Source organism: Xiphophorus couchianus, chromosome 11 (assembly GCF_001444195.1).
Source record: "Xiphophorus couchianus chromosome 11, X_couchianus-1.0, whole genome shotgun sequence".
NCBI classification, from domain to species: domain Eukaryota; kingdom Metazoa; phylum Chordata; class Actinopteri; order Cyprinodontiformes; family Poeciliidae; genus Xiphophorus; species Xiphophorus couchianus.
Window position 1 is genome coordinate 2563334 of NC_040238.1, and position 25363 is coordinate 2588696.

The 25363-nt window shown below is 37.2% G+C and overlaps 2 protein-coding genes across 3 annotated transcripts in view; both read left to right on the forward strand.

Annotated features, from left to right (window-relative positions):
* Positions 1-12520, forward strand: part of cpeb4b (cytoplasmic polyadenylation element binding protein 4b) — a 39634-nt gene extending 27114 nt beyond the window's left edge. Inside the window, exons 5-11 of one of the 2 annotated variants that reach the window (XM_028030803.1) lie at positions 733-756; positions 2002-2172; positions 2275-2364; positions 2739-2857; positions 2956-3070; positions 4788-4969; positions 7131-12520. In XM_028030803.1, coding sequence (XP_027886604.1) covers positions 733-756; positions 2002-2172; positions 2275-2364; positions 2739-2857; positions 2956-3070; positions 4788-4969; positions 7131-7358 — 929 coding nt within the window. In that variant the 3' untranslated portion in view covers positions 7359-12520. The remainder of the gene's footprint in view (positions 1-732; positions 757-2001; positions 2173-2274; positions 2365-2738; positions 2858-2955; positions 3071-4787; positions 4970-7130) is intronic. The other variant, XM_028030804.1, reaches the window with a different exon arrangement.
* A 3727-nt stretch (positions 12521-16247) lies between these two features.
* nsg2 (neuronal vesicle trafficking associated 2) overlaps positions 16248-25363 on the forward strand; it is a 34894-nt gene continuing 25778 nt past the window's right edge. The window contains exons 1-2 of the mRNA XM_028032171.1: positions 16248-16572; positions 16813-16984. Of these exons, the coding sequence (XP_027887972.1) occupies positions 16856-16984 (129 nt within the window). The 5' untranslated portion in view covers positions 16248-16572; positions 16813-16855. The remainder of the gene's footprint in view (positions 16573-16812; positions 16985-25363) is intronic.

Consider the following 25363-nt stretch of genomic DNA (forward strand, 5'->3'; position numbering starts at 1 on the left):
ACAAAAGCTTTTTCAAGAAAGCATTGCTTCAAGTGCTAAAACCCACAGGTTTATTTTGGGCTTGGGCTACAACTTTGCATTATTTGTGTTAAACTACAGAATTTGTTGATACTGCCATGTTAATCTGCTGGTTTCTGTCAACTTTGTTTTATTAAGTCCAAATCACTGCAGCCATTTACTTGTAAATTTGATCTTCTCATGCTTCTCTCTGATGACAAGATTTATGGAGATGCTAATTTCATTTTACTGGAGAAGGGAACAATTCTTCCAGTGCTTTTCAGTGCTAGCTCTTTCTGCTGGATTACTGGAATAAATAAATGTTTCAGTAATTCTCTAATTTTGGAAACGTGCAAGATTTGATAAAAACGTCTTCTTGAAAAGGCATTTGTTTATAATCTGCTGCAGCCATCTTTGTTGCTCGAGCACTTCATACCAATAATTTTTTCCAATAATTGAACATTCTGATTCAAAAACCAAATCTATAAAAAAATGAAATGCATCCATTCTGTACCCGCTTACATAAATTGGTATTTGTGTGAGAAAAGTACCGCAGACTGATTATGATTCAGCGCTAATTAACAGAATCAAGTGCTAGCAGGCAAGCTAACTGTGGAGCCTCTGTCATGAACCACCTGGCACTTTTATTGCTCTGGTTTATTATGCCATATTTACAAACAGCCTCTCCTTTAATTTATTTATTTATTATTATTTTTTCCCTCGTTCCACATGCAGCCAGGAATTATAGCAGGAGACGAGGTAAAACATATTCATAAATCTATAATGTCCATCTGTGGAATACGTTGTTTTAACCATTTTAATTTTTTTTCTATTTAACAAACAGTTTTCTGATTTATTTAAAATCCCCTGCATGTTTTTCTTCTTTTTTTAAAAATTTGATTCCCATGTTTTGAAATACATTTTTTCATTTGTGTGCAAAATTGTCTAAATGTTGAGTCATGTTATAAACTTGTGAAACTATCTTTTCCTCTCATTAGGCTTCACTCTTTGCATATTTCCCTTCCTCACTTGCATTTTGGAACATTAAACTAGTGTCGCATTTAGCTGAGAGTTAATGAGGCAGCGAGGTACACAACGCTTCGTATGTCATTTACCCAATTCTGCGGCGGAAACACACACACACACGTCACACTGTGGAAGTCAAGGCTAACACCCTCGCATAAAGCTTTGTAAAGCAGCTCAGGGCAGTTCGGATGGGACGGCTTAGCCTCCACCACACATATGTTCCACAGTGAAAGTATTCAGACTTAAGAGGACTGCTGTGTTTGTGTGATTAAGCTTGCATGCCTGCTTTGTGGGAAATCATTACAGTTGAGTAACATCCACCAGAAGAGCACACAACATTTTGGAGATTTCTTACTTTTTGTTTTCACACTTCATATTTCTTTTAATTTTAGTTTTATAGAATCCTTCCTAAACAGCAACCTCACAAAGTATGCACACTAGTTGAACTTTTTCCCCATGTTTCAACCACAAACTATTTGAATTTGATGTTATCTACCAACTAAGTAGATTAATTGGCTGGGAAATCATTTTTGGCATTAAATGTTCTTCTGTAAAGTGTACGTTTGATCCCCCCCCTTGACTCTGATAACCATAAAAGGTGCAATCCAGAGAAGTTTGACATGTTGGTAGGAGATCATTAATCAGCCTACAGCTCTATTCTAACTCTGGAGCAGCTGCAGGGATTCACAGCTATTTTGACAAAACAACTCTTAGGTTTGCATGCTACAAATTTGTTTTGATTAGTTTTCATTAGATAATAAGTCTATGAAGACATTTTCAGTTGTAAAAGATTTAAACATGCCGTATCAAAGGAAAACAGAGCCATTCCCTCAGTTTTTGCTTTTTTCTGCACATTTGCCAAAGCAAAAATCTATAAAACAGAAATCATCATCACCATTATGACATAACTTATCTTTACCCTTTTCTTATCATCTTGGGAATTAAATCTATACTTCTGACCTCCTTATGTTTTCTTAGGCCACTCCTCGCTCTTTCCAATGGAGGACAGTTTCCCTGACGACGAGCGAGCTGACCAGGGTCTCGCGGGCCTTGGCTCCCCGCACTGCTTTCCACATCAGAACGGAGAGCGCGTGGAACGCTACTCCCGCAAGGTCTTTGTTGGCGGACTGCCCCCAGACATAGACGAAGGTACAGTCATTTAAATGAAAAACAAAGGCTTATTTCTCTCATATCAGAATCTCTTTGTGCTTGAATTAAATTGATATTTAATAATTTTCCTTTCTGTTTCAGATGAGATAACTGCCAGCTTCAGGCGTTTTGGACACCTGTTTGTGGACTGGCCTCACAAAGCAGAGAGCAAATCCTATTTTCCTCCTAAAGGTATTGAAAATAAGTTAGACTTGTTTGCGTGTTGGTGACATAGCACATAAAAGTTCCAGCCACATGTATTGTAAAAATACTAAAAGTTAATTCTTTTTTACATAAATTTTCTGGTGACCTGGTATCTGTAAATCTGCTTCTTGGTTTTCCTCAATACCTGTATTAGGTCAGCTTCATCCATATGGGTCTGACTTTAGGTAGCAGTTTGAATCACTTTTAGTAACATCTATAAAGTTTATACCTGTTTAGTAGAGGCTGACCATTTCAGGACATAAAGCACATGCCTGAATTCAGAGATCAGATACACAGTCACAATAATCGATCTGTTAAATTTTAGTTTCTGTACTTGAATGACCTGCCTGTGTTTGGTGCAGGCTACGCCTTCCTGCTGTTCCAGGACGAAAGCTCGGTGCAGGCCTTGATCGACGCCTGTATCGAGGAGGACGGCAAACTGTACCTCTGTGTTTCCAGCCCTACCATTAAAGACAAGCCAGTTAGTTTAAAGTCACACAGTTTTTCCATTTCTCTTTGTTGTTCTGGCTCTTTTTTTTCTTTTTTGAGTCTAAAGCTTTTTGTGTGCTTGTGCCTCAGGTCCAGATTCGCCCGTGGAACCTGAACGACAGCGACTTTGTAATGGACGGCTCTCAGCCTCTGGACCCGAGAAAAACTATCTTTGTGGGAGGAGTTCCCCGTCCGCTCCGTGCAGGTATCTTTCACTCTTTGTTCTTCTGGAGGTTAAACTGAAAACAAATGAGTATTTGAAATAAAAACAGTTGAATTTTAGGTACGCACAGTGCATACAGGCTGGATTTATACCTCATTTACGACCCATATTTTGAGGCCTTTATGAAAAGTCTGTAAAATTTTCCTGCTGTTTGTTTCTGATCTCTCCATAAAAATAATACATTACCATTCTGTACTTTTGCTGCCTTGTTCCCATTTGCTTAATATTCCTCTATGTGGTGTAATCAGACCTGCTGAGTAATAAAGCTGCAGAGGCATTGACCTACACTGGTGGTATTAAAATCAGCTCTTTGCAACCTGCTGAGCAGTTTAGAATATTGAAATGTATTGTTTCCTAATAGCAGTGGTATGTGTATTATTAGTTCATGTCTGCGCTGCTGGTTGCCATGCTCTAAGCCTCTGTCCATGTTCTGTAGTAGTGAAAAAATATTCTGTAAACCCCTAAGATGGTTTAAAGTAAAAAATAGTAATTGCCATAATTTTTATTTTAGTAAACAAAGGTTTTAGATGACAATTAGAACAAAATGAAGTGCCCTTCAAAAGTATTCATTTCTTACATTTTGACAATTTTTTATTGGGATTTTATGTATTTGTGCAACAAAAATAGTACCTGATTCTGAATTAGAATGAAGATTTATTGCAAATAAAATCTCTAAAGTGAGGGGTTCATTTATACTCATCCCTCTTTACTGTAAAACCCCTAAATAAAATAAATACATTTACTTCAGAAATTTCAGTAGTAAATTCATGGAGCAAGATGTGCAAGAAGAAAGTAATGTTTGAAAGAAAGTCATAAAAATCCCATTTGCAGTTTGCCACAAGTCTTGCAGGAGATTCAGTAAGTATGTTTTGTTTGGTCTGACTGTCATCAAGGAGCTTTTTATGTTCATTCCGATGTAAATATGTACATTAACTCACTATGTTATTGTTATATTTTTTTGTGGTTTTAGTTTAATATTTGTGACATTCTTCAGCAAATTTTGTAATGACTTATGCATTTACATTTCCATGTTCATGGGATTTGGTTGAATGTTCTGGATTAAACTCTACATAGTTTATCTGATGAAGAACCCATCTTTGAGACGGCCCGGTTCCACATTATGGTGCAACAAAGCAGCTAAGATGGAACTCCTCCAGAGTAAAACCCGGTCTTGTTTATCAGGAAACCACCACTGCTCATTCCCAGGAACGGGACAGTGGCAGTTTCATGCTGTAGGGATGTTTTTCTTCAGCTGGCGCTGGGGAACTGTTCATAGTTAATGGAGAAATGGATGGAGCTAAATATATGGTGGTCCCAGAAAAGAAAAAAAAAACTGTTAAAGAGTTGAGCAGGAAACCTCATAAACATCCAGTCGGTGTTATAACTAAATTGTTAGACTGGCCTGGTCGCTAAATCTAGCTGGTAACCTGCAGCAAGACCTGAAAACCTTCCAATCTTATGAACTTCTGTTGGAAAATTACATAAAATCCTAACATTGTTTATGATTGTAATGTAACAAAAAGAAAAGTTAAAAAAAAAAGTTCAAAGTGTGTGTATTTTTTCTTAGAATGTAAACTTAGAATCTTTTCACATCAGCAACATGTGTGCCATTCGTGCTGGATTTTTGGTGTCGAGTATTTTTCGCGCCTAGCATTTCTCCTTTTGTTAAGACAATGCTGTTTTTGTTTTTCCTCCTCAGTGGAACTGGCCATGATCATGGACCGCCTGTACGGTGGAGTTTGCTACGCAGGCATTGACACGGACCCAGAGCTGAAGTACCCCAAGGGAGCGGGGCGGGTCGCCTTCTCTAATCAGCAGAGCTACATTGCCGCTATCAGTGCTCGCTTTGTACAGCTGCAGCACGGGGAAATCGATAAACGGGTGAGTGGAAAGAAAAGGGAGCCTCTATGTTTTTCCACCTCCCTCCTCGAAGCCCCTCTCTTTCTGAAGTCGTCTCCACACCACAGTCTTACTTCCTGTTCCTTTACCTCAAACTGCACTGCCTTTCTCCTTACGGTGAGCAAAAAAATTAGATTTTTGCTGAAAGTAAAATGCGTTTGTTGGAAGTAAGGCAGTAAGCTGGGAGTGCAAAGTGTCAAACATTGCTCCTACATGAAGAATTATTTGGCCTTCTCTTATGAAAGAAGTTTCATTCCATGTTTTTTTTCACTTAGGGATAGGCAGCAGTTTAACAAGTCTTGCTTTCAGATTTGGAATCAACGATTCAGTTGAATTTCCATAAACTCTAATGAGGCCTAACTTTTTGAGGTTGTAATCAGAGCCATGCATTTCGTAATGCTCTTGTTAAACAGAAGGATCTGCACTGATCCAAGCTGTAGATGTGCTCCAACTGTGAGTCACAAAATTGTGTGTGGGAGCAGTAAATGGGATTCTTGCATCTGGAACAAAGGTGCCGAAATCTCCCCTCCCACTCTGCAGCATCTCTGTAAACACTTTATTTTTACTACTGCAGGTGACATTTCTGAAACAATAGTACCAATAATGCTTCTTCTGCTGGGAGACAAAACTCTGAACTCTGCTGCTTCTCAGTGTCACCGCTTTGCAGTTTCAGTCACGTGATTCCCTCATGGTGCAAGCTTATTTATTTTAGGATTCACACTAATATTTGTAGCACTGGTGCACAATTTGCCATAACCAGTGAATTATGCAAATTTAATCCAGCGCTTGCACAAAGAGTAAGTGAAGATAGCTGAAAATCAACCTGGTGGAACTTCTAGTGGGCTATTTTTTCACACTTGAGTGATTTTTCAATATCTATCTGCTAACAATGGCACAATGCCAAGTTAATAAGCTGGTGAAAAGTGAAGTTGACTGTTCCTGGACTACAGTCTGACCTTAAAAAAGGAAAAGAACAGATTTCAGCATTTGGACAACTATCATGAAAATTGACATTTAAATATGACCTTAAAAAGCTCCTCAAATCTTTAAAAAATGCTCTGTGACCTTTTAAAAGCAAAATGGAGCCAAACTATCAAACTAACTGTGAAGTTTTTCTTTACAATTAGTTAACTAGATGTTTCATTAAAAATCTAGTTTTTTCATGCTCCAGAAAACATATCATATCAAAACATATCATTTGGTAATAACATGTTTAAAAAATTTGCCAGCCTTGTATGATAGGTAACATTTCTAATGAACACTGAGAAATATTTAAGGCTGAAACCTGGTCAAAACGTTTCCCTTCATGTGACTTCTGTCAGCAGATTTTTTTTCTGATCCAATAATAGTAGGAAGCAGTGGTAGTATTCATTCTGTTTGCAAGAAATATGATTGTTGGTTTTGTATAGTTCAGTGATTTGCTGGTTTTTAGTATCAGAATGTTTCACTTGAAATCCCTGAGAAGAGCTGGAAGTAGCAGGTAAATCTGCTTGGAGAAGTCACACTGACCTGATTTTGTCAAATGCTGGTTTGAATTCTCCACAAGGAAAGATTTACAACTTTAAGCAACTCAGAAGGGATTGTTGGCCAGGTTGGAGGGAACATCTAAAGTAAAGACAACTTTCCATGGGTCTAATGCAGTTTGGAAAAGTCTGGAATAAATTTTTGTAGTTTTCAGATCTGGTTTCAGGTTTCCCTCTTTTCTATCGTTTTTCCTCCCCCCTTCCTTACTTACAATGTCCTTTCTTCCCTTCTTTCCTTCATCACTCCTTCTTTCCTTACTTTTTTCTTCCTTCCTTAGTTACTTAGTTACTTTCTCACTTAAAAATACTTTTGTTCTTTCTTCCTGTCTTACTTAGCTACTTACTGACTTGTGTACTTAAAACTTACTCAGAAGGAAAGAAAGTAGCAACTTTATTTCCATCTTTCCTGTGTCGTCCTCTCTTCCCTCCCTCCCACTCCTTCACTCATTTCTTCAGGCTAAATATTTAAAGCCGTTCTGCTATATAAATATATGCCATGAATTCATAAAACTTGTAAAAAGTCTGAAATATTGAAATGAGTAATGTGTAGAACAAGAGTATCTACATCACCTAGAAACTTTTGCGAAAAGAAAAAGTCTAATTCTCATCTCTGCGTCCAGGTGGAAGTGAAGCCATACGTTCTCGACGACCAGCTGTGCGATGAGTGCCAGGGGACCCGCTGTGGCGGCAAGTTCGCGCCGTTCTTCTGCGCCAACGTCACCTGCCTGCAGTACTACTGCGAGTACTGCTGGGCAGCCATCCACTCCCGCGCCGGCCGCGAGTTCCACAAGCCCCTGGTGAAGGAGGGGGGTGACCGACCGCGCCACATCTCCTTCCGCTGGAACTGAGCGACGGAGAGGGAGAGGCGACAGAGAAGCAGGGGAAGGAGAGGTAGTGCAGGAGTCGCAAATCATTGTACAAATAAATGCACTTTTCTGTTGCTGGTTCCTTTTTTGCTCTAATTTCACCTAACAGCATTTTGTTTCTGGTTTTATTTAAAGTTAATATATATCAATATTTTGGAGATAGAAAAGAAAAACTGGAATTGTATCCAAATATGTCCATTTAAGGGGAAGAAAATGTAACATAATTTTATTTTTTTTCTGATTTTTTGAAATATTTTTATTAGTTCTCAAAAAAAAGATATATATATAAATATAGGAAAGTTTTGATGTGTGATATGGTACTCTGCTATTCAATTGGCATATTTTTCTAAAAAGAATATTTCCTTTTGATACAAGAGGCCCTTAAAAACACCTTTGATTTGACATTCAGCTGTCTTATATTGTAGCAGAGCTGTTGCCTTTTTCCTTTTGTACAGTCTTCACAGCAAATGCTGCTGAAAAAGTGCGTCATTGGCTATTTATTTCTGAGATATGGGATTAAGTTTGCTATTGCTGCAAGAAGCTCCAGAGCAAATGTGATTAACAAAGGTGTTGCTGAAGAAGAGTGCACTTATTTCTTGTTTTAAAGAGTGAAGACACCGTATATGAGTATATGAGACCCTTTTGTAGTTAACCAAAGCTGAATTCTAATTAACTTTGAAGAACAGAAAGGGCCCGCTGCAGGAAGAAATGGAGTCTTTTCTCTCCCTGTTTGAAAGAAAAAAAGAAGAAGAAAAACTCTTTTTATGAGTTCCAAGACCATACAGACATTTTGACGTTACTTGAAAAAAAAACCACACAACAAATTTTAGCAACACAGATTTGGGTTTTGATCTCCATTTTTCACATGCAAAAACCAATACCTCAAACTCAGCTGCTAATGTGCCGAATACATTAAGGAGAAGAAGGAAAAAAAAACAGCAAGTAAGCAAGAAAAGAAAAAACACATTTCCACTCTCTGGTGTTGAGCTTCCCTTTGAGCGAGAATCAGAGGGAAGTGATGCAACAGACAAAGAGTGACATAACAGGCACAGTTTTCTACTCGCTTGCTTCATCACCTCCTTATTTTTGTAATCAAACCCAGGGTTGTGCTAGGGACGGAGTAAAGTATCGTACAGTATACAGTGTAACATGGGAATGTATGGCTAAGGGAGGATCGGAAGAGGCAGGCGAAGAGATGAATGCAGCCCCACTTCCCCTTCCTCATGCCCGCTTCTGGCCTCTAGAACGAGACTAGCAGCTAACCGAGAGCACAGCCTCGTTGTTGGATCAAAACCAGATTATTCGGGACATGAGGTGAAGGTGCAGCGCCTTTCAGAAGTATTTCATACCTCTTAATCTTTTTCTACATTTTAGTCACATTACAACCACAAATTTCAGTTTATTTTTTTCTGATTTTCACGAGATACCAACACAAAATAATGAAGTGGGAGGAAAAGAATAGTTTGTGTACAAATATAAACTGGAAACTGTGGCAGGCTCCTCCATCTCAATCCAGATGGAGAATATCTTTCGACATCAATTTTTAAATCTTGCCACAGATTCGTAGGCCTGGACTTTGACTTCTAACACATGATTTGATCCAGACCTTTCCATTATAGCCCTGGCTGTTTGGTTAGGAATGGTCCCATATGAGAAGGTTTTCCTCTTAATTTCTTCCCATTATTTACCTCCAGCCATCGTCCAGTCTGCTGTGTCCACCCTGCTACCCACAACATGATGCTGCCTCTACCATGTTTTACCTTGTGGATGAGATATTCAGGGTGATATGTAGTGTCGGTTTTCCTCCATCCAAAACTCCGATGGTAGATGAAACCAGAGTTTAGTAGCATTGAATTTCATTTAGCGCTAGCAGATTGAAAATGGGTGGAAACATGTTATTTAAATACTACTTAGTGATGGTTTATTAGACAGCATTTCCTAGAAAAAATAAACTGAAATGTAAAAAAGTTTAAGGGGCATGAGTATGTTTGTGCGGCGCCACCTTTTCAGCACCAAACAGGAAGCGCCTGTCTCCGCTGGTTCCCTTAAAACCCATTTGTGCAATTCTCCCAAGTCTTTAATAACAAAAGTGCTCCTTTTGCATCCAAGATTGAAAGCGACGCTCAATGAAGCGTGCAGTTTGCGTTAATCTGCTTTGCACATCATCAGCACGCGTTCGATTCACGGAGGGGTCGTCCCTCCATCCGTTTTGCTGCCAAGTGAATCCAACTCAGCATCCAGTGTTTTAGAAGCATAAATGAAGATATTCCCTTGCAGTGTGCTCTACTACTACTACTACTACAACACAATCGTGACCCACATGCAGTTTTCAGGCCTGTTCGGTTGCACCCAGTGGCTCATGGGAACCAAAGATGGCTGTGCAGTAGTGGGTCATGCTGTAGCTCATTTCCTGTCAGGATTTTTATGTTTTCTCTCATTTCTTTAGAGTTACTTTTTAATTTCTCTTTCTCTCTCTCTCTCTCTATATATATATATGCTCATAAATGTATCACTCCGACCCAGTTTTTGTTTCACCGTTAAGCCCTGGTGGACTACAACAAACCAAAGATTGGCCTTGAACACAATGCAGGCGCTGCAGATATATTTAACAGTGATCACCATCTGTGGAAAACCCAACAGAGCTTGCAGACGCACAGAAAAAGACCCCAGCTCAAAGCGGAGGTGGTTCTGTCAGGCACGTGTTTTTTTTTTTTTGTTTTGTTTTGGGGTTTTTTTTATCTCAAATACTTCTGCAAGTTTAAAGTGCACATTCCCACAGCAAAGGTGAAAATAATCCTCTCATTTTCTTTGGTGTTTTCCGTCACTCAGTGGCGATCTTCTAGCCGAGCATTTAAACGTCAGGGAGTCAGTACCGAAACTTGATTTAATAACACACACTAGTGAGAATCCTCATATTGGCGGGGGGTGTCGCTTTGCACCCCGTGCATCAGTTTTGCGGGTGAGCATTTTAGAAGTTAAAAAAAAAAAAAACACTTTGTGAAGAATTTGCTGTTTAAATGAGATGAAAAAAAAAGATTATTTTATACATGGCCTGCTGATTTTTTGGTACAGTGTTTTCTAGCTAAATTATTTTGTCATGCACATACAAACATTTATTATGCACTACTTTTCTAAATATTTTTTTTTCCTTTTTTTTGTCTTTTTTTCCAAACAGTCATTTTAGGCACATTTTTCACAAAATGGGGAAACTCCTTTTTGCAATACCTCAATTTTTCACATTGTGAAAGGTAGCTTTTGTACTTTTGTTACTGAGAGATCTGCATATACGGAGATGTTTCATTTTTTCAAAAAAAAGGACAAAAAAAAGTTGAGTGCTTTCAATATATATTATTTTCAATTATGCTTTTTATACATTTCCGTGCTGAGGAATCTTTACAACTTTACGAGTGCGCAGTTTTGTTGATGCGACTTCAGATCTGCAGAGGAGAGACCAAAGCGGAAAGCTCTCTTGGTCTTTGTATTTAATTTATTTTTTTTCTTTTTTATTGGTCATACACCAGATGTTCTCCAGTCGATCTGCTCAATAAAAAGCATGGCGGGAACAGAAGAAGAAAAAAAATCTTTTAATTTCAAATTGATGTAAATGTCTCCAGACTTGGCTGTACTAGTTGGAGGAAATGGCAACTTCTGTCTTGGTTTCCTCTCCATAGATGGAGCATAACTTATAAAGAGGAGAATGCAAAATCTGGTTCACGCTTAACGCTGAATCTTGTACCACAAGAATGGATGTTTGGTGTTTTAGATATTTTAATATTTGAAAAAAAAAATCTATATACATATACATATATATATATTCTTGAACTTGCCAACTAGCACCTATTGTAACCCTTAGCATGCATGACGAAAAAAGAGAAAATGACAAGTACATGAATTAGATATTAAAATTAACTGTTGTGGTGTGCACCAAATGTTTAACTATTACGTTAAGGACACCTCAGCTCTCCCCCTCACTCCCCTCGTGTCGATTTCCCCCCCGCTTCCCCTTATCCGCAGACCTGCAGGGATGCACATGATGGAGAGATAAACATTTAAAAAAAACCTTAATCCGATAAGGCAGTGCAGGACTTTGAGCATCCGTGTTTAAAAAAAAAATATATAAAAATGACAAAAAGATTTTAAAAAAAGCAAACAAACAAAAAGAAACACTGTTTTGAAAAGACTTGAGAACTTATCCCCGCCGTGCGTCGCGGTGAGCTTACGTAGACCTATCTGGAGGAAAGGGGAGCTTAAAGACTTGAATGTGGTAAATTGTTGCAAGTTAACTTCAAGTTGTTATGTGCAATACTTCTTTTGAACCTTTTTCCAGAGAAAGACTCTTTGCAATGTAATTCTTTAATGCCATTTTTAATTGCAGACATTTAATTAAAGAAGATGTTAATATGTTTTTCACAGTCATTTTCTACTGTTATTGTAATCCTTTTCATGCTGGTGTTTGTAAAAAAGAAAAGAAATCAAACTATTTGTACTAATATAAATAATTGAAGTTATTTTTAAAACATTAAAGGTTTTTGTGCTCATTTTGCTTATTTTTTTGGTTTATTTTAAGCTACTGTGATTGATTGCATTGTAATTATTAGGTCAACGATGTATTTAGCTGTTTATTGGTATATTTTTAATTGGAATGTATAATTGATTTTTATAATTTTGATCAGATTTTTGTTATATTTTTGAGGTGAAGCTTTTAATATGTTAAAGTGTCTAGTTTTTACTAATTGCTATATTGTGCTCCACAATATATGGTTCACATTTTCTGAAGGAAAATAAATATTTAAATATTTGTCTGTTAATGATGTTACTTAATGGCAAGATTTCAATAGTTTTTAACTGTGTATGGGAAGGTTGTTGTATTTATTAATAGCATTTTTTACTTAAGATATCACCTTAATTTTTATTGTCATTTCACTTTATAAGTTCCTATTTTTGTATTTTCCTTTCTAATTAAGTTATGTAATACGGATATGTCCATATTTCTAGGAGTTGGTCTGTAGAAGTGCTAGTGAAACGAAAAAGAAAAATCTAATGTTATTTAATTGTTTGCAGCCAACTATTTATAACAGTATGCATAATTTTTAAATATTTGTAATGTGAAATGTTGAATGAAATAAATCTTAACTGTGATGAAAGTGTGTGTAATGGTCTGATTATTTATGCTTTGTGTTAGGACTTTCAAATTGTAGTTTGCCTATTACTATGTGTTTCCTTGTGTTGAGTTTCCCGTATTTAGCTGAGTATCAATCAGCCTGTGGCTCTGAGATGGAACAGGTAGTTCAGGTTGCTTTACCAGCAGCAGCTTTTCTGTTTTACTAACTCTTTCTCATTTTCCACTTGACAATAGTCCATAAATTCTGTTATTTTTATTGCAGAAGTTTTCTGGCCAATCAAATGCATCGATGCAATAGTTAATGAAGCACGTATTGATGTTTTTTGTGCAATATGGACAGGTGCCAAGTCCCTCTGGAACAGAAAAGCAGCATCTCCAGGAAGCTCGTCAGTCTGGAGAAACATGAAGTGTTCTAAAATTTCCTGGTGGATTTACTTTAAACAAAAAGTCTGGATAAACACCAGCAGATGAAACGGCTCCTTAAATCATTAGTGACTGTGGAAAGTTCACAATAATCCGCAAGCAGGATCTTAGAATCTGATCCTAAGATCCTAATTTTAAATTTTTCAAAATTGAATGCAACATTTGTTTTCATCTGAAGTGGATCTTGGACCACTCAGCTACAGCACAGTATTTCTGACATTGAGTCTGGTTCAGATCTTAACATGAAGAAAGTGACAGTTTGTGTGTGCAGACTCCTCTTGGGGATTAATTAAGTATTCATCATCATCATCCTTGTCAGTCTCCAAACTCTTCAATGGACTTTGCGTCACAACCCTCCTAAAGTTGTCTTCACTGTTACTGGAGCACTTTATTCTACCAGACGTTTTCCTTTCACCCACCTTTCTGTTGACATGTTTAACGTAAGGCAGCTTTAGCAATGATATTTTGTGATTTACTCTATTAAGGAAGATGTTTATGATTTCTGGATTAGGGATTAGGGATAGGGTAACCCTAACCCTATCCCCTATTGGTCAAATTTAAATATTTGAGAAACAGACGTTTAGGTTTCTATTGTAACCGCCCAGATATTTATCAAACTTAAAAAGTAAACAATTGCTTATATATATATACAGTATATATACTGTATATATGTCTCTCTGTGTGTAGAGACAACTATTAAAAAGTTTCATTTTTTGAATGAAGTTATTAAAATAAACTTCCTTATAGTAGTCTAATTTACTGAGAAAAACCTTCCCATTTTGTAAATACCAGGTTTTGTCAAGATGCATGTAAATGTCAGTTTTGTTTTGTAGGCCCTGTTACGGCCAGTGGCCTTTTCTTTCTGTGTTTGTTGTTTTTCAGTGGCTAATCAGATTGACTCCACCTGGAAGTGGGTGCTGCCCTGCTTGTCCTGTGTCACATCCTGAGGCCTACCGTGATTGGGTCATCAATTGCCGGCTCCACCAATCACTGTTGAGGCCTCCCTTTAAGAACCAAGGACATCCTGGGAGAAGGCGCGGCTGTTTCTTGGTTGAAACAGCTTGCCACTTTGTTAGGGGTTTTGGTTGACTGCTGTAACCTTGTTTTGTTAGCTCTGACAACCTTTGTTAGCTTGGATAGCTTGTGCCACTCACTTTGTCCCCGTGTGGGATCTTTGATTCTCTGTTAGAGATTTGTAGTTTGTTTTGTGAACCCTGTTCTGAAAGTCTATTTTTGTTTGGTTAAGTTCTTTGATTTACAACTGATTGTTTTGGGGTTTTGTTTTGTTTAGTACCCTTTTGTTAGTCTCTACATTTTGACTATTGTTAATTTTACCCCCTTTATTTTTGTTGAACCCAAACAATAAACCTATAAACTGTTAAACCTTACCATCTAGGTTTCTTTAATGTTGCTTCCCTTTTCCCTAGCCGAGCCGGGTCGTAACAGCCCCCATACTGATGCCTTCATGCCGTGTGAAGGCTTAAATCAGACTGACTGTAGGACCCTGTAATTTTATGACTGGTAATAAATGAGTGGAACTGCACTCAAATCATAGAGGAATAATACCTTCTCATTTATTGGCATCCCTGGTAAAGATGTGTAAAAAAAATTGCAACTGCATATTCCACATATGAATCGATATGTACCAAAAGACGTGTTAATGGGAAAAAAAAATAAAAATTGAATACACCATGAAAGCCACCACTTGACTGTGTGCTTCGGCTGCAAAAACGTTTTCCCCACAATATCATTTTTCAGCCAAACAAATGCTTATTTTCTGCCAGCCCAGAGTCTAGACTACTCAGCTTTTATTCATACAACTAAAGTGCTTAGTCCAATTTTTCAAAGAAGGAAATCAATACTCTATTTTTTCAGAGTGAAAAGGCTGTCCTCCTTATTCAACAATGTCATGCTTCAATTCTCATCCAGATACCTTAGGATGGTTTGCCAGAAAATGTTTGCTCTTTTACACCTTCACAGTTTAATTATTTTTGGAACTCTGTGGTCTCAAGCAGTACAGAACTGTTTGATGGTATAAATACCAAAGGGCCTCTTGTTTAGTTGCTGTCAAAACTGTACCAAGTTTTGGTGCTTTGCAGAAGACTTTTGACTTTTCACACACAATCTCACCACATATCTGAACATATACCAGTATATGACTCCATTACAGCTCAGTTTGTAAACACAGAGCTGTTCTCCTGCTTAAGGGTGTATTTTTGGCCCAAGGTTCAGCTTTTTGGCTGCCTCTAATAGGTTTTCTTCCAGGATTGCCCTGCATGTATCTCCATCCAGTTTTTCTGCCCTCGATGGAAAAATGCATCTCCACAACATATACAGGTGAATATATTTTCTGCTACCATTGGTAACTCCTCCAGAGTTAGTATGGGTCTATTTACTGCTTTTCTCATCAATAGTTTCCATCCCTGACAGTTTGGTAGGTTTGCACTTGTGGTATACTGTGTTCAGTTCTGGCTAATGATTGAGAAATACTCAATGTCCAAAGTTTGGGACATTATTTTATTGCCTAACTCTCCTTTAAACATTTCCACAATTTCATTCCTGTCCTGTCTGTTGTGTTCATTGACCTTCGTGCTGTTCAGTCATGTTCTCTGACAAAACCTCTGCAGAACAGATTTATTTATAATTAAATTAAATTACAAACAGATTGTCTATGACTTGATTACTTGATTTTACTTTGGGGTGTTAGAGGAAAGGGGGCTGAATGTAAAATGCCTGCTGCACTTTCCAAATTTCAGTTTGGACCTTCAACCTTTTACTTAATAATTATGCCCCAATTTGTGTTGGTTTATGGAACCCAATAAAATAAACGTGAGTTTGTGGATGTCAGATGTCCAAATAAGGAAAAATTCAATGTAGTAGGAATACTTAAAGCAATATACTGTAACTCAACACATGGTCTGATGTTACGCTTCTTACAGTCTGTAATACAATAAAAAGATCGCCAGATGGCAGTGTAGGACAAAAAGTAAAACTGACACAACTCGCCTGATGTTGATTGCGTTTGGGTTATAAAGCCTCTATACACATTCCTAAACCTACGAATAATTGAAAATATATATACAGCTAGCAATGTGTGGATTATGAACAGCTGAAGTATCCATATGATGTGAGAGATTTTCAAAGTAAAAATCAGCTGTTTTTTTTTGTTTTTTTAGTTAAAACATTTCTATTTTTTATTTCATCATCTGAATTTAAATTAATTTATAATAGATTTTTTTTTGTTGTTCCATATTATTTTCCAAATGATTCCACCTTTCCGATGTAGAATCTGGAATTTACGAGGCACTGTCAAATGCAACATTAATTTAGCTTTCACTTTAACCAAACAATCGAGACCGGGGGATTAAGACGGCGAAACATCCCTCTAGCGGCCAGCAGCTCCAGCGGGTGTAGCTCCACGGAGAAGAAGAGGCTGTGCTCGGATTAGGGGGTTGGGCTGCCTTTGCTTGACGGAAACCCGCTGCCAGACATCCAGCTTGTCCTCGGCGGCGCAGTGTTGCTTTCCCGCAGCATCAGCAGCAGCGACACCGCAGCGCGGCTTCACCTGCTCCCCAGAGCTCCATCCTCTGGTCCGCACTCAGCGCTGCCGCAGACCAGAGCAGGAGGACGGACAAGGACGAACAGCTCGAAGTAAGTGGCATCACTTTTCTTGGCTAAAACGGCGGTGAGCGAATGTATAGTCTGTTTTTCCTCCAAAATAAAAATCGTGCGTAAAATGTCCATGTTTTTGCTTATTATCGCAAACCCAGAATAATTTCTGCCTGTAAACAAATCCACAAACTGACCATATATCTGTGACTTCTGAACTTATTTCTCTGTGTTTGTTCCGGGGAGCATAAGATGTACTGTTTTTTTTTGGTTTGTTTTCAGGAGCAGCTCTTGAGGGAAATAAAGGGATACAGCAAAGCTGACGATGGTGAAACTGGGGAGTAATCTTCAGGACAAAGGGGCCAAAGCTGTGAGTGTTGAGGACGGCTTTCAGAATGTGCCCCTCATTACTCCTCTGGATGTTGGCAGCCTCCAGAGCCAAGCACCTGACAAGGTGAGACACGTACAGCCCACCAGCTCTGTGGGTTTTATCTGTGTTTGTGTATGAGGGACAGCAGAGCCGGCCTGAGGTATAAGAAAACTTGGTGACAGCTGTGGAGCCTCAGGAAAGATGCAAGTTTATGTTTACAAATAAAGTAGCTGAAACAAATAAAGCAACAACGCTGTCAGCAGCGGAGATGCTATGGAGTTTTTCCAATAACTTCAAAGAAGTAAACATTTCAGTCTTATTCTTCATAGAGGTGTTAAATCTGACTGAAAAATGGAATAACAAGATTATCTTAAGTTATGCACTGAAGCACATATTCCTCTCTATATTTTGTGATTTGTGTCAGTTCCATGATCTTGGTCGATGCATTTAAGAATGAATAGAAAGCAATTTCAGTTTTTACTTTTGTTGCATTCAACAAAGGGGGCAACACTTACAGATCAGAGCCAATCGGGGGATATTTGTCCAATTCTGACAATTATTCTAACATTTGTCTGGACATTTTCCCCCACATCTACAGTCTATTAATCAGGTAAAAACCAGCCGGTTGTTCTGTGCTTTGCTTCGTACCGAGAGTCTGTTGAACCTTTAAATTACTGGATCTGATTTTACCCAATCGCTAACATTTGGGGGTGATGTATGCAATGTGCCAGCTTGATTGTTAGGGAAGACACGCTACAAAGCTTAACAGAAATTGAGTGTGAAAAGAATTTGTTTTATGACACCCCTAGTTTAAAAAGTATTTATGGAAATAACCATAATCTACAAATGATTTGTGCTTGTTAACTGCAAGTACTATTATTTTTTTTTCTGATTCTAATTGGATTTATTTGAGTTATTCACATTACCTACACATATGTGATTGAAACAGAATGAAGAAACACTGATTTGGACGGCTGCAGAAAGTCTGCACATGAGTCCTAAAAAATATTAAGAATATTAACAACCACTTCCCCCATTTATTGTCAATTAAACGTTCTCCTGTAAAATTCACCTTTGGCCAATAGGAAAACTAGATCATTTGCCAGGAAAACTTTGTCCACCTTGTTTGTTAAGAAAAAGATCAGTGACTGGAACCAAATATGACGAACATTTGCAGTAAACACACATGAACACATACAGTGAGTTAAATTAAAATCATCCATTCGTGAAAATTATACTCTGGAAAAAACATATGTTGACAAATCTATAAAGCCAATATTATATCTTACCCATTAACGTTATTTATTTGTTAAGAAAACTCAAGAAAAAATATAACATAGTGAACGCCATTGGCTGACACGTTTTTATAGCAAAAATGTTGGAGTTTCTTTATGCACTTAACAGAAAAAGAAAAAAAAAAAAATGTTCCTGACCGCAGAAAGGGGGGAAAAAATAAAATACTGTCAATAAAAGGACGGTTGCTAACTCTGAGGTGGCTCAACAGGAAGTGGACCTCCAAATGACCTTCTGCATGGGACCTCTTATAACTTGGGCCGGCCCAATTTGAGTGATTATGTCAGGGAGAGCTTTATTGGATGTGCATCTGTCTGTCTGTTTCTGTTGCCATTTAAGTCGATGTTGTTGTTCCATGCCATCCTGAAACCCTCTTGACTAGAATAACCCCTTCCTCCAAAGTACTTACACACACATTAACACACACGCCTATGATGTTTGATTCATTTACACATTCATTCATCTCAGCTGTCTCCCGGCTGTGTCCTTTGTTTTCCAGCTGAGATTAGGAGACAGATTTGGTGCCAGACAGCTTGTCATTTATCATCCTGACATGCCATAGTAACTCCGCCGCCGCTCGTTAATCCAGTCACCATGGCGGTGGAGGAGAGCCGATTGGTGCATCTATCTGCAGGGTTGAGACAGAGAGCTGTGCTGATTGCACATTATGGAAATGAATGGAATGAGGCAATAGGCAAGCTCATTATCACTTTCAGCACATTTGGAGGCTTTATGTATGAAATGTGTTTCAGTGTTTTGCGACGTTCCGTGCAACACCATTATTTCATTTTTCAGATGCTTAAATCTATATATTTTACCTTTGTGCTACTCATCAGTTTATTGAAGATATTTTTTTTCCAACTTGAAAAACTTTAGAAGCCTGGAGGTTGTTTGCACTCCTCAGTCAACACAGCATCTTCATTATCTTCAGAATGTGAAGTCATCCTCAGCCAGGTGGCTTTAAATATGACAAAGCAGTGGCATCAGATAAAAATATGGCATATTTGTCTGTAGCCCATTTTTCAGGTTTTCTGTTGCTTTAATGTGAGTTCATTCAGTGGGCAGTTGGTGTTTCCTGCTTGTAGCTGGGAATAGGGAATCAATTTTATGTGCTTTGTGTTGGACTTTACTGCAGATTTTCTCAAGATTTAGATGGTTACCTGTATTTTGATTGGTCGGGGCTGGGGCAGCAGAGGAGGGACTTGCCCAACGTGCCATTCATGCACAACCTCCATCAGTGAGCGTACAGACAACAGCTAGTTTAATTTGTGGTATGACACATTTATCAGAAGAATACTTTTCAATCTTCTTTGGTGCAGGTCTTAGATAATGGCTATATAATTTCAAATTCTTACCAATAAAGAAGTTTAAATTTTATGTTGCAAAGGTATGCAACATTCTAAATATCGAAATAACTGATTCCTGTAGAGAAAACAAACAATTCATTTCTCATTGTGTAATGTACCCTTCGTAGCCATAAAATTATGAACACAAAGTCAGTTTAACTAAATCTTGCTTTTGCAGACCAAAAACCAGTCACCCTTCAAGGCAATTGGCTCAGTTTTTCAATGTTTATTGAATTTGTTTTTTCTTTTTTTTTTACTTTTAGGTTGTTCAGTGGTCATTGTGACCCTTTTATTGACTAGAAAACATGTTTAAGTGTAAATAAATCTGTGTGTAACAATAAAATTAAACATTGGATTCTTGGGAAGGTGATCCAAAGGAAACATGGATAGTCTGAAGGACGAATAGGAGCTTTTCCAGTACACAATATCAAGATGGATCCTTGAGGAATGCCACAACTTATCACCACAGTTTTTTTAAAACACTTAACAGGAAAAGAAGCACTATTTCTTTTCATAGCTACTAAGAGAAGCAAGTAAAATGTTTGGTTAATTAAAAATGAAAAATAAAGAAAATAGTAATAGCTGTAGAAGTTGACAAAGATATCAATAGAATGTATAATTTTTCTCATCAATATTTGAAAATAATCTAATGCTTTTCTCTTTATTCAAAATGATCGTTGTTGTTTTTTTTGCAGATTTGTCTAAATTTGAAATATTCCTTAAATAACAAAATCAGATTCAAAACAGAATAGATTTTGATGTAAGTTAGGCATTTCGCCAAAAAATAATCCTGGATTATTATAATAAACTGTGTGCACAAGTTTGCCTGGAACATAAAGGTGCATATTTTATGGGCTTGCATCATTTCTACTGATCTGTCACCCGCTTCGGATGTTATCATCCCATAGAATGGCGATTATCAGTACAATTTCTACTGAGACGTCTTTTCAGAAAAACAATCTCCAAAACCATTTTGCATGCAAAATTGTCAAATTTTTAATAAGCTGGACATCTGAAGATGGGTTCATGGTATTTAAGCTTTTCTTTAATCTAACACAATCATACAGCTGCTGTCACAGCATGCAGAAAGTCAGTGCAAGGTCTGAACCCACATTTATTCTGCTTAGGGAGTCACCGTCTCTTTCCATTTCAATGACTTGTCCTTCAATGCACTTACACACTTGCATTCTTACTCACAACAACAATTGCTCGCTTCCAGCAGCGTGCATGTTGAGTGCAGCCTTGTGGACACATGCAAGTGAGTGTGTGAATTGCATGTTGATCATGTCTGCAGCGACCAGTTTGTAAACGGACATCAGTCAAGCTGTCAGTCATTCCCCGCTGATTAAATCAGTCCCAGCAGAATCAAGAGCAGCGAAACTGCAGCCATCAGAACCTGAATATGCTGTATAGAAATATTCATGTTGTTGTTTTACTGCATTTTTTTTCTTTCAAAGATTGCACTTGTTTCCTGCTTGTGAATAAAGTTGCTCACAGATGATGCAGATATTGCATGCCATGTCTCTGCTTCACAGTAAGAAAGCTGCTGGTCCAGACTTTGCATGCTGATGCATGTTTGTCCTTGCACAGGACACAATGAGAGTTGGAAAGATTATTTGCCATTAAGTTTCTTATTTGTCAGCAGCCTTAATTGTTAGAAGTTGTGCTCCTAGCAGGGAGAGCATGGATGCAATTCAAGGCAAAAAAATAAATAAAATTAATCTGTAACTATACAAAGAATACAGAATGATATCTGAGGTAAAGAGGAATACAAGTAACAACACTCCCATAATTTATTTGTTCACAACGACATGGACACAGATTCAAAGTCACAGCTTAAGAGACACAAAATAAGTTTTGTTAGGATTCTTCTGCAATGAGAAGATGCTGAATTAAATGTCAGAAACGGTTTACTTCCTTTTGTTTTTGATAGGTTTGTCACTCTTAAATGTTTCAAATCATTAAACAAAATTTACTGCCAGACAAACGCAGGCCGAGAAAATACACAATGCAGTTTTCAAACAACGACTTAATTTTTCTAGGTAGAAAAAATCCAAACCAACCTAAGCCAGTAAGAAAAAAATAATTGCACCTTAAACATAGTAACTGGTTTTCTCACCATTGGCTGGAAAAAATATTTTTGTGAACTTTGCATTACTAAAGAGAAATCTTGGCCCTCTCTTCTTTTCAGAATCCTTTTATTTCAGCCACATTGGAGGTATTTTAAAGACATGCAGTTTTTGTTTAGGTCATACCACAGCATCAATAGGATTCAAGTTTGGGCTTTGATTAAGCCATTCTAAAAACCTTTAAGAGCTGGTCTTCTTGGTGTTCTTCAGACCATTCTTGTCATTCATTAACCATGTGAGCTTGAGAATACGGTCACAAGCTAAAGATCAGACGATCTTCTTTAGTATTCATGGTTCCATCAGTTACAACAAGCTGTTGAGATCCTGGAGCAGCAGTGATCAGATCATCCAGATCGTCCCATCACTACATTTAAATGAAGGATTGATGTTCTACTTCTGATGCAACATCTTCCAAAAAGTACTCTTTTGCCTCATCAGTCCCCAAAATATTTTCTCAGAAGTGTAAAACATCAAAATGTTCTCGTCTCTTACAGCTTTATATCATGTCGATAATCTAAATGGATTTTGTTTTATATGTGCTTCATTCATTTTTACTGTGCCTTAGTAAAGTAGAAAAGTCTGTTAGTACAATTTGTTGACTAAAAATAATGTGATGGAGTATTTTGGATTTTATGCTAACCTCTCAGAGCTTGAACACCAAAGTCACAATGAACATTGAAAAATGCAGTGAACACAAATTTCTGTATTCAGAAAATGTTCATTTTCTGCTGTCTTTCATTCACGGTTTTCTCATGACCACTCTTTTTGTTTTTACACAAATCCTACATTCACCCTTATCATGCTTGCTTTCTCTTCTTAAGGAGAATAAAAATATCTAACTCTTCTAGTGTTAAGTACTTTCCAGCTGTACTTGCTAAAAATGCTGTGTGCTGCTCAGCAGGTTATGGAAATTTTTGGGAACAAAGCTGCTAGAGATAACACTGAAGCTGTGACAGAAACCTGGAGCAATAAACTAAGCAGACTGTGAAATAATAATTAGAAACGTGTTTTAGCACTTCATACAGCCAAAAGGAGGATGCTTAATAATTTTTGGAATTGTTTTTCAGTGTTATTTTGGTGTTCTTAATATATTTTGACCTTAAACATAACAAAAATTGGAATGTGCTCCTAAAAGTAAATCAATGGAATAAAAATGTCAGTATTGCTGAATTCAAGGCAGTTTTTTGGACATAATTTAGAAAAATAAAATTGATTGTTTATCTACTTATCTGAGACTGTTGTTTTAAATCTGCCCTCCAAAGCTTACAGGGATCATTTCTGGCTCACATGATCAGTCCTGGACCTCATATCACCCATTTGGTTCCGAGCAGCTTTACAAACACACACTGCCTGTGGAGGACTGCGTTGTAGCTGCGGTATATTTTCTCATGGTCACTCAGTGTTCTGTATTTAGATAGTGTGCAACCAGCAGAGCTGCTTTAAAAGCTACTCTTACTCCAGGTTTGTGCTGCTGTGCACTTAAGAGACTGATTAATTCCTCTGATAATGGGAGAAGCCAAACTGCTGCTTTTATTTTCCAGATCAAAAAGGCTCACTGTGAGAAGCCAACAGTGCTTCAGGAAGTTTTCCTTCTTTGAACGTTATTAGTCAGGTTTAAAAATGTAGAAAACATTTTACATTTATTGCCAACCCTAAAAAGATGCATAAAAACCTTTCAAATTAATTAATCTGGAGATGTTCTTCCCCCTGCATTACAATCCTCAGTGTAATGTGATGGGCAAAAAAAAGAGACCTTACCCTATCCTGTTTGTTGAAATTTTTAAAATTACTTTCAGAAGTAATAATTTAAAGCCATTTCTTGATTTTTAAAAATCACATGTGTGACATCAATAGCATTTTGTTGCCTTTCCTACTTTTTGAAGAGTCGAAGTGAAATTAACTTTTAGGTCTCATCATACTGATACCACAGGGAAACAGGACATTATGCATTGCTAAATAAAAGTTTGTATGTATGAATATTACATACTTCAAACATAGAATATAAAAAAATAAAATGCTAGTTATATTTATTTTAATTGGGTTGTAGAGGTGACACAGTAATAAAAAAAATTATTTATATGATCTATTTTTGTTTAGGCCACAACAATAATATCCTTGAGGTTGTTCACCCTTTGTAATGTTTACTATGAGATGTTGAGAGTGCAATATGTAAGTTATCTTTACTTTAAGGCCTATATCTTTTTATTTACTTTCTTGTGGTAGCAGGTTGTGATTTATGTCTAAATTCTCTACCTCTAACTGGAAACTAGTTATGATTGCAAATCCAACACGAGTGGATTTGCCATTGTGTAGAAATACATGTACGATTAGATCAGGCCTTCTTGTCCGTATTTGCTCTGAAACATGTTAATATTTACGTTCTGAGCTCCTACCAAAGACAAGCAACAACACCAATGTCTGTTTGTAGCTCTAATCAAATAAATATGACAACATAAAAAGAGCGGCTGATTAAACATTAATCATCTTTGATTAAAATATCACTTGATCCTCTTGGAACTTGTTTTGCAGTGCTTCAGCAAAGAGAGATTCTTTTTTTTTTTCTTATTTATTAAACATGTTGTTTATACCTTTATTCATAAGGAAACAAAAGAATCCAAGATGCCAAGAAAAAAAATAAAAAGATTGTCTGCAGCTGTCTTCCACACTGAACCTTGCCAAAAACCTGCACTCCCACAGCCTGCTCTCCAGGGATTACAGATAAAACAGCAATCACTGCTGCAGCAGTTCTAAGGAATAACACACTGGGAAAGACACAGAAAGAGGAATTCTGATGGATTTCCTGCAAGAAAGATCAAAACTGGAATAAACATACACAGATAGAGTTTTCTTGTAAATGTAAATCTTTATGCCACATTCTCTTCTCCACTTGTTCAGTTACACAATTGAAACTTTCAAGGCATTTTAAAGGAACATCTAAATATTCTTCATCAGCTCACTGCATTGAAACACAAAGTATTAATACCCCTTCTGCTTTTACATATTTTGCTATGGTACAACCACAAATCTATTTTGTTGGGATTTTATGGGACATGCAAATACAAAGTAGAACAAACTTATTGAAAAGAAGGATGCATAGTTTTCAGTTCTTTACTTTTTTACAAATAAAAATATGAAAATAACATTTGCATTATATTCAACCTTTTGATACTTTGTAGATCCATCTCTTGCAGATAGTACAGTCTATTGTGGCATGTCTGTTTAGTTATGCAAATATCCAGGGACTGAAATTTCATCTCATTAGTCTCATTTAATCTTTTGCTAAATGGTTTTGGTCAAATTGCAAATGGATCTTTGTGTTCCTTTCTTTAAGCTGGGGCTTTGTTTTTGCCATTCTTACATAAAAATAATTTAAACTGCAAATCTATGCGCATCCTCCAGAGTTTCTAAAGATCTTTTTGGGTGTTTTTTCCTCAGTGATCTCCTTTCCAAGCCTGTCAGTTTAAGTGGACAGCCCTGTCATCACATTAAAATGACCAATTTGTGCATTTATGCTTGTGGTCCTAAGATTCTTGCATGTTTTTGGTGTAAATCATGCCTTTCTAAAACAAATTGAAATGCATCTCCATTTCTTACAGAGAAACATTTAAAGGTCACATGCTTTCAAGGTTTTTAAAATAAACATTACTCTTGAAAATTAGATTCTCCAAGGCTGAAGTGTTGCTTGAGCCGCAATC